Consider the following 8,659-nt stretch of genomic DNA (forward strand, 5'->3'; position numbering starts at 1 on the left):
TTCTTATATTAAGCTTTTATTTAATTTGTTTTAAGATCATATATCATATTACTGTGTGCATTTATTGTTTTATATTTCTCATTTTCCTTTGATTTATTTGGTTAAGTTTTAAGTTTTTTGGCATTTTATTATTTTGTAAGTACATGTATTTTTTTACTAATCTTAATCATCATTTACTAATTTTATTTAACGTTACTATTAATTTTTCGTTCATTCGTTACTCAGAATTTATAAGTAAATGGAAAAAAATAAAGTTGAAAGTAAATTAAAAATGATACTGAAGTTCAGGTTTTTATGTAGTGTTCTCTGCGCATGGTTAATAACTGTATCGTCCGCTCATGAATATGTTAATGACTTTATTGCTGGGTAATTACCGTGTTCTCCACTCATGAATATGGGATGTTGACTGTGTCCTCGGCTCATGAATATGCATCATCAAATACACAAATCAACACAGACTGTACTGTCCAGTCATGGAAATGATAAGCTGTTTGCTCTTCTTATGTAAATGACATTAATGTCTGCTCATGAGGATTATTATCATGATGGTTGTATTCTTCACTTAAATATGTCAATGTCCCTTCACGACTGTGTGATGAGTACTGTGTTCTCCATTCTCCGCTCATGAATATGGGATGATGACTGTGTTCTGTGCTAATGAATATGTAAATGTCCACCAATGAATATGTGACGTTGACTGTCTGCTCATGAGGATTATTATCATGATGATTGTATTCTGTCCACTCATGAATATGTGATGATGACTGTGTTCTGAGCTAATGAATATGTAAATGTACGCTGATGAATATGTGACATTGACTGTATTGTCCGCTCATGAATATACGATAACTGTATTGTCCGCTCATGAATATACGATGACTGTATTGTCCGCTCATGAATATGTAATAGTCAGGTCTTCCACTCGTCCTCTGCCCTTCATTACCATGCGGTCCTCATAAAGGTATGCGGTGGCGAAGGCGTGGCTATGGGGCGGAGTCTCGATCACTCCCTCCAGTGTGATGTGCTGAGCGCCGCTGGAGTCGGTGCAGCGTCCGCCATCGTGATCGTGTCCAGCGATGAAGCACAACACACTCTGGTGCGACCGCAGAACTGACAGCACAGCCTCGTGATTCCAGGCCAGACAGATGGGGTCAGCGGCGCACGGGTGCACCGGAAGATGGCCTGCGCGCACACACAAACACACACACACACACACACTACGGTTATTATCGGTTTGCATTTTTATTTTAATACAATTTGTGAATTTCCTGCACATAAACACACACACACACACACACACACACACTTACTGAAGATGAGCACGCGCTCCTGCTTGTGGTCAGAGAGCGTCAACACTGCGTCCAGCCACTGCAGCTGCTGCTCACTGAAGCCCCCGTTAAACTTCACAAACCTCTGCTCCAGACCCACACTCACTGCAGGAGACACACACACACACACACACACACACACACATCAGTGCAAACATATATATCAGGACCCAAATTTGTATGATGACATGGGTATTACACAGATAATACAAGGAGAAGGTGACTTAAGAGGACAAACCTGTGTGTGTGAGTGTGTGTGTGTGTGTGTGTGTGCGTGTGTACCTGGCAGCTGGTTGAGGTCCTGCAGGTTGTGGTTGTGTTGTGTTAGTATCCTCCAGGAGTGTGTGTGTGTGTGTGTGTGTGTGTGTGTGTGTGTGTGTGTGTGTGTGTGTGTGTGCGTGTGTGTGTGTACCTGGCGGCTGGTTGAGGTCCTGCAGGTTGTGGTTGTGTTGTGTTAGTATCCTCCAGGAGTGTGTGTGTGTGTGTGTGTGTGTACCTGGCGGCTGGTTGAGGTCCTGCAGGTTGTGGTTGTGTTGTGTTAGTATCCTCCAGGAGTGTGTGTGTGTGTGTGTGTGTGTGTGTGTACCTGGCGGCTGGTTGAGGTCCTGCAGGTTGTGGTTGTGTTGTGTTAGTATCCTCCAGGAGTGTGTGTGTGTGTGTGCGTGTGTGTGTGTGTGTGTACCTGGCGGCTGGTTGAGGTCCTGCAGGTTGTGGTTGTGTTGTGTTAGTATCCTCCAGGAGTGTGTGTGTTTCTCACTCTCCTCTTCTCGGCCAATCACGCTCAGGTCATACGCGTCCAGCAGCACGAACCGAAAGTTTGGGGCGGGGCTGAACTCGTAGGCGTAGATGTCGTCACCGATGAGGTCGCTTCCGGTGTCGGTCCCTGTCCTCTGCGCGCTGTTGAGCCGTGAGGAGAGCAGCGATGGCCGGCTGAAGTTGTAGAACTCGTGATTCCCCCACACGTGATGAACGTCCACCGAGCACGCGTCCAGCTCCGCCATCACCGTGTCCAGCGCGCGGTCTGAAGCGTCGCGCCGCCGGTTGTGTCCGTCAATAATGTCTCCGAGCTGCACGACGCACTGGACGCGCTCCCGCCGCCACTGCAGCACCGCGTCCCGCAGCAGATCCGCGCTGCCCCGGTAGTAGCGCCGCCGCGTCCGCAGGTAGTTCTCGCCGTCCTCGATGTCCGCGTACTGAACGTCGGCGATCAGACCGAACGTGAACACCGGATCCTCCATCGCCGGTAACGGCTGCCTCTAGATAACCTTGACCGGAAGTTAAGGAGAATTATCCATATGAATGATTGAATTGACTATTAAAATGTGTTTTATTAACGGATATTCCCACCACAACCCTAAACACACCCTCACGGCCATTTAAAAAGATTCATTACTGTTGTGTAGCGTCACAGATTATGCTAACAGTTAACGAATGCGCCAATATAAACTCAACTTTACCTCAGTCTGATCGGCGACGGTTAACGGCTAGTTAGCGTTGACCGTAAGTTAACGACAGTTATTTATTTAACGTTCATTCCAACCAACCACAACTCTAAATATAACTGCCACAGAAATGATGCTAGGCTATGTTTACAGACATGCTACATCTCTTCTAGACTTGTAGAATAATAACCCTCAGAGCCCGAGTGTGGAGCTTACCGGGAGTCTGTAGTGAAAACACCGCTCTCTCGGTCTCTCCAGCCGGTGTTTCCGCTGTCAGAGTCACGTGGTTTCGCCAGTTTCTGTTTCGAAACATTCAGGTGGATCCCGGTGAACCGGATCAGCTGATCTCAGAACAGCACAGACCGGTCAGCGGTTATTAAAGACACTTTTTTTCAGTGCTTTCTGCTGTAATTCGTCTTATTGTTGACCTCGAATACTTAAAATAATGCTGCTAAATGCTGAATATGTCTCAAAAACACCGCAAACCGTCTAAATATAGCCGGTTTCAGCGGATGGTTGGGTAATGTTTACTGGTATTCTGTAGTTAGAACTTTGTCATGTCTTATTATTTATGTTTTAGCAGGTTAATAACACTTAATCAAACTATCAACATGTCTTATTGTTTACTTTGCTTTATTTATTTTTTAAACAAATGTGCTTGATTTGAAAAGCCACAGGTCCTCCAAAAAGATCATTTACTCATTATCACTTTCCATATAAATATATAAGATATATAAAATGTATCGAATGATGTTGGGGTGGCGCAGTGGCCTGATCACCTCTCGGCAAGAAGGTCGCTGGTTTGAGCCTCAGCTGAGTCAGTTGGTGTTTCTGTGTGGAGTTTGCATGTTCTCCCCGTGTTGGTGTGGGTTTCCTCCGGGTGCTCCGGTTTCAGTCCAAACACATGCGCTATAGGGAAACTGAACAACTACACTAGCCGTAGCATATGTGTGTGAATGAGAGTGTATGGGTGTTTCCCAGTGATGGGTTGCAGCTGGAAGTGCATCCGCTTACAGCTGGATAAGTTGGCGGTTCATTCCGCTGTGGCATTTAATAAAAAAAGAACCATCAACCATCACAAAACACTACACTATCACATGCCAAAGCACAAACCCCATTAATAATAACTGTAGATGACTGTAAGCAGCAGAGGGCGACACTGATGCACATTCATTGCTTTAGTGTTTCAAACTCTATTATCATTACAACAGTGCGAGTTTTCTGAACACTCATTTGCCAAAGCAAAAGGGGAAATTATTTTATTCACAGAACGCAAATCAAACACTGATCATAGTGAAGAGGTCATCAGTGTGTTATTCAATTTCTTTTCAGCTCAGTCCCTTTATTAATCAGGGGTCGCCACAGCGGAATCAACCGCCAACTTATCCAGCATAAGCTCTATGCAGCGGATGCCCTTCCAGCCTCAACCTAACACTGGAAAACACCCATACACACTTATTCACACACACACACTCATACACTACGGCCAGTGTAGTTGATCAGTTCCCCTATAGCGCATGTGTTTGGACTGTGGGGGAAACCGGAGCACCCGGAGGAAACCCACACCAACACGGGGAGAACATGCAAACTCCACACAGAAACACCAACTGACCCAGCCGAGACTCAAACCAGAGACCTTCATGCTGTGAGGCCACCATGTCTCCAAATTTGAGTGTTTTGAAGGGTTATTGTGAATAATAAAGGTTTCTGGTGTCAGTTAATGTGAACACTGTAAAATAAATGAGTCAAATTAACTTTATGAGTCATTGAACTGATATGATTTCCCAGAGATGGGTTGCAGCTGGAAGGGCATCCGCTGTGTAAAAACGTGCTGAATAAGTTGGCGGTTCATTCCGCTGTGGTAACTCCGGATTAATAAATGGACTAAGCCGATAAGAAAATGAATAAAAGATGAACTTATATGATTTGAAACATCTTGAGTAAGTTAGAACAAGATTAACTCAGCTTAATAAGTTACATGAACTAAAACATATGTGGTCATGACTAATTGATCATATATTGTTTTACAGTATAGAGTTTTTCATATATCAGACTGTTCTGTACATGCCTGCACTGTAAAAACACAAAGTTGACTCAAACTTTTAAGGCAGGGGTCACCATGTTCCTGGAGGGCCGGTGTCCTGCAGATTTTAGCTCCACCCTTATCAAACACACCTGAACAAGCTCTTACTAGGTATATGAAACATCCAGGCAGGTGTGTTGAGGCGAGTTGGTGCTAAGCCCTGCAGGGACACCGGCTCTCCAGGACCGAGATTGGTGACCCCTGATTTAAGGCAACAAACTTCAGGACATTTTTGAGTTTACTCAACTTAAATCGAGTCAAGAAAGTAATTGGGTTGACAGTTGAGTCAACTCAAAAATGTCCTAAAGTGTCCTAAAAGATTAAGTTGAATTAACTTTTTTTTTTTTTTTACCGTGTGACGTGTTTTGGACAGGGAAACTAAATCATGATAGCTTAATATAGTTGCTTTAAATCAGATTTTCTCTTGAACTCAGCTTGTTTTTCTGAGTTTTAGATAGTGAACTAAATCTGCACGTTCTTAAAAAATTAAACACTTGTCACTTGAGCTGTCTTGTAAGAATAATGTCACACAGTGGGTTGTTTTAACTCAGAAAATTAATACAAATTAATGAATGATCATTAGTTAGAGATATTGTGAAACTCAACATGATGAGTTGAAACAGAAACTTTTTAAGTGGACGTGACTCACATTTTCAAGGCAGCGGGTGAACTTGAGTTTATAAGTTTAATCAATGTGAAGTGTTTTACAGGAGCATTATTAATTATTATTATTGTTATGATGCAGTCTGTGTTCTAATGAGTTCCCAGTACTGGGTTGCAGCTGGAAGGGTATCCGCTGTGTTAAACATTTGCTGGAATAGTTGGTGGGTCATTCCGCTGTGGCAACCCTTGATTAATAAAGGGAGTGGGCTTAAGGTAAAAGAATGAAAGAATGTTCTCATAAGTGATTATTTTATACGTTAAATAACTGTTCATAGTCTTTGTATGATTGATCTGCTCTGGGCTGAACATGTAGCGCTGCTCTATCAGGGTTTTAGTTTAATAAATCAGCGGGTTTATTTGACTGCAGTGTGTGTCCATATCTGACCTGCAGAATGCCTGAAGTGTCGCAGTGTCTGTCTGTGATCTCCTCTATTAGATCATCCTGATGTGGAGAAACTGAGCAGACTTTACTGAATGAGCCAATCTGTGTGTGTGTGCGTGTGTGTGTGTGTGTGTGTGTGTGTGTGTGTGTGTGTGTGTGTGTGTGTGTGTGTGTGTGACAGAGAGAGAGTGTGTGTGAGAGTGAGTAACAGAAAGTGTGTGTGTGTTTTGTGAGAAAGAAAATTATTAAATGAGTAGGCGAATGTGTGTGTGTGTGTGTGTGTGATGTGTGTGGGTGTGTCCTCCGAGAGACTCATTCAGTGTGTCGCGCGCTTCTCTCGCACGCGCTCTCTCCGGCGGAGCCCAAAATAAAGTTTGGGCAGTTTTCAGTGGAGTTAGTAGAGTTATCAGAGAACGTATATGTGTGAGAGAGTGTTTAAGTGTGTGTGTGTGTGCGCGCGAGAGAGAGAGAAAGAGAGCGTTTGAATAAGCGAGTGTGTGCATTTTTAAAATTATTAATAGGCTACATAAGCGAGTGTGTATGTGATGATATGAGTGTGTGTGATGGTATGAGTGGATGAGTGTGTGCTATGATGATGTGAGTGGGTGTGTCCTCGGAAATTGAGGGTGTCGCGCGCATCTCACGCACGCACGCGCGCGCTCGCTTAGTTCAGAGACGCGCAAACTCCGGCGGAGCCCAGAATAAAGTTTGAGGAGTTTTCAGAAGAGTTAGATGAGTTTCCAGTGGAGTTAGCAGAGCTATCAGAGGAATTATCCGAGGAGTTGTTAGTGGAGTTAACAGTTTTCTGTGGAGTTTTCATCACCCGTGGATCTCCCCGAGGATGTCCGGCTCGTTCTGCCGCAGTCTGTACGCCTTCACCGGGGAGCAGCACCGGGAGGGTCTCAGCTTCCAGCCCGGGGAGCTGATCCTCATCACACAGGCTCCCGAAGGAGGATGGTGGGAAGGAGAGAAGGACGGAGCCCGGGGCTGGTTCCCGTCCACATACGTGCAGATGGAGGTAAATAAATGCTCTTTATCATCACCGAGCACGAGTCCAGTAACTTACAGTAGCCCGACTATACACATCTTACACACACATTACTATGAATGTGTATGTAATACACTATACACATTATGAGTGCTGTACGAGGGGCTCAGGACACTCTTAAAGGGGCAGTTCACACACAAACATCAAAATGTACTTATTTACTCTCAGTCACCATTGAGCTGGGTTTATAATCGCACATTCTTTCAGTGACAACTTTATTTTGTTTATCACGCCACTTCAAAACAACTGTTTAATTGACTGTAACCAGTGCTGTATGTATAAATGTGCTGTATTCTGATAGTAATTAGCTGCTGATGTGATTACTCTATTTATAATTAGCAAAGCCTTTCTGAATTTAGCTATAGTAATAAACAATGTTAGAATGTGTGAATACAAAACCAACTCTACCAATTATTCCAACTCTAAATAGTGAAATCACACTAGCAGTCAATGACTATCCAAGTACAACACTGTTTACAGTGAATTAAACAGTGCTCATGTTGTTTTGATGTCATAATTACATGCGATTTCAGACTCAATATTTAAAGTAACTTCACTTCAGTTTCAGGACACTCTTAAAGGGCCAGTTACACGAATATTAATATTTACTCGTTTGCTCTCAGTTGAGTGGTTTGTTTCAAAACAAACTCAAAATAATATACTTCTGAAGAAAGCTGGAAGTCAATAGGGATTTTAAAATATATATTACTTTGTGTTTAACAGGGTTATAACAATTGAAAGGAGAGTAGATGATTAATTAATTTCTTTTTGGAGTGTCCCTTTAAGAAGTGGAAGCATTTGTCAGTTGTTTCAGAATGATGACATGTTTCCATCTGAAACTGAATGTTGAGTGAGGGACGGGGATTTATTACTGACTAAATTATTGTATTTTGGGGGGCGAATTATACATTTCAAGCCATCTGCAATTTAACAAACAGGTTCTGAATGTTTCCCTCATGTTGTTCATCTGATAGCAGCTCTTCCTCATTCCTCAGGTAGATCTGAATCAAAATCCAGCCTCATGCACTGATGATAAAGTGCTCAGACATGCTGAAGTAGATGCGGATCGGCTGTTCATCGCCTCTTTTTATTCATTTTATTTAATTATTATGAAATATGTACAAACTAGGTGACACGGTGGCTCAGTGGTTATCACTGTGGCCTCACAGCAAGAAGGTCGCTGGTTCGAGTCCCGACTGGCTCAGTTGGTGTTTCTGTGTGGAGTTTGCATGTTCTCCCCGTGTTGGCGTGGTCCAAACACATGCGCTATAGGGGGATTGATCAACTACACTAGTCGTAGTGTATTAGTGTGTGTGGGTGTGTGAAAGGGCATCAGCTGTGTAAAACACGTGCTGAAATAGTTGGCGGTTCATTCCACTGTAGCGACTCCTGATGAATAAAGGGACTAAGCCGAAGGAAAATGAATGAATGAATGTCATCATGTGATCAGCCTGATACACAATATTAATAATAAAACACATTTGTTTCACATATCGCCCTTAGTGGAGTGCTTAAAGGCACAGTTCACCCCTAAGGAATTTTAGTTGAACACAAAAGAAGATATTTTGAAGAATGTTGGGGGGAAAACAGCAATTTTTGTGTATGTTTACGCTAGAGAGTTCAGGAAGTTCTCAGGTGAACTGTGCCTTTAAGGCAAAAATAATGTTAAAACATGAACACATTAGCTGTTTGGCTTTACAGTTACCAACATAA

The 8,659-nt window shown here is 43.1% G+C and overlaps 2 protein-coding genes across 8 annotated transcripts in view; one reads left to right on the top strand and one right to left on the bottom strand.

Annotated features, from left to right (window-relative positions):
• Positions 1 to 341: 341 nt before the first annotated feature.
• adprm (ADP-ribose/CDP-alcohol diphosphatase, manganese-dependent) lies at positions 342 to 3,045 on the bottom strand. Of its 4 annotated transcripts, none has more exon segments than NM_200421.1 (4): positions 342 to 1,182; positions 1,311 to 1,433; positions 2,011 to 2,593; positions 2,987 to 3,018. In NM_200421.1, coding segments are annotated over 3 exon segments (969 nt in total). In that variant the 5' UTR covers positions 2,567 to 2,593; positions 2,987 to 3,018; the 3' UTR covers positions 342 to 892.
• A 2,596-nt stretch (positions 3,046 to 5,641) lies between these two features.
• Positions 5,642 to 8,659, top strand: part of gas7b (growth arrest-specific 7b) — a 25,378-nt gene continuing 22,360 nt past the window's right edge. For 2 of the 4 annotated variants that reach the window (XM_073917970.1, XM_073917972.1), the window contains exons 1-2: positions 5,642 to 5,673; positions 6,700 to 6,916. In XM_073917970.1, the coding sequence (XP_073774071.1) occupies positions 6,740 to 6,916 (177 nt within the window). In that variant the 5' untranslated portion in view covers positions 5,642 to 5,673; positions 6,700 to 6,739. Of the gene's footprint in view, positions 5,674 to 6,564; positions 6,917 to 8,659 lie in introns of those variants that run through there. The other 2 variants (XM_073917969.1, XM_073917971.1) reach the window with 1 other exon arrangement.

The sequence above is a fragment of the Danio rerio genome, chromosome 12 (assembly GCF_049306965.1).
Source record: "Danio rerio strain Tuebingen ecotype United States chromosome 12, GRCz12tu, whole genome shotgun sequence".
NCBI lineage: Eukaryota > Metazoa > Chordata > Actinopteri > Cypriniformes > Danionidae > Danio > Danio rerio.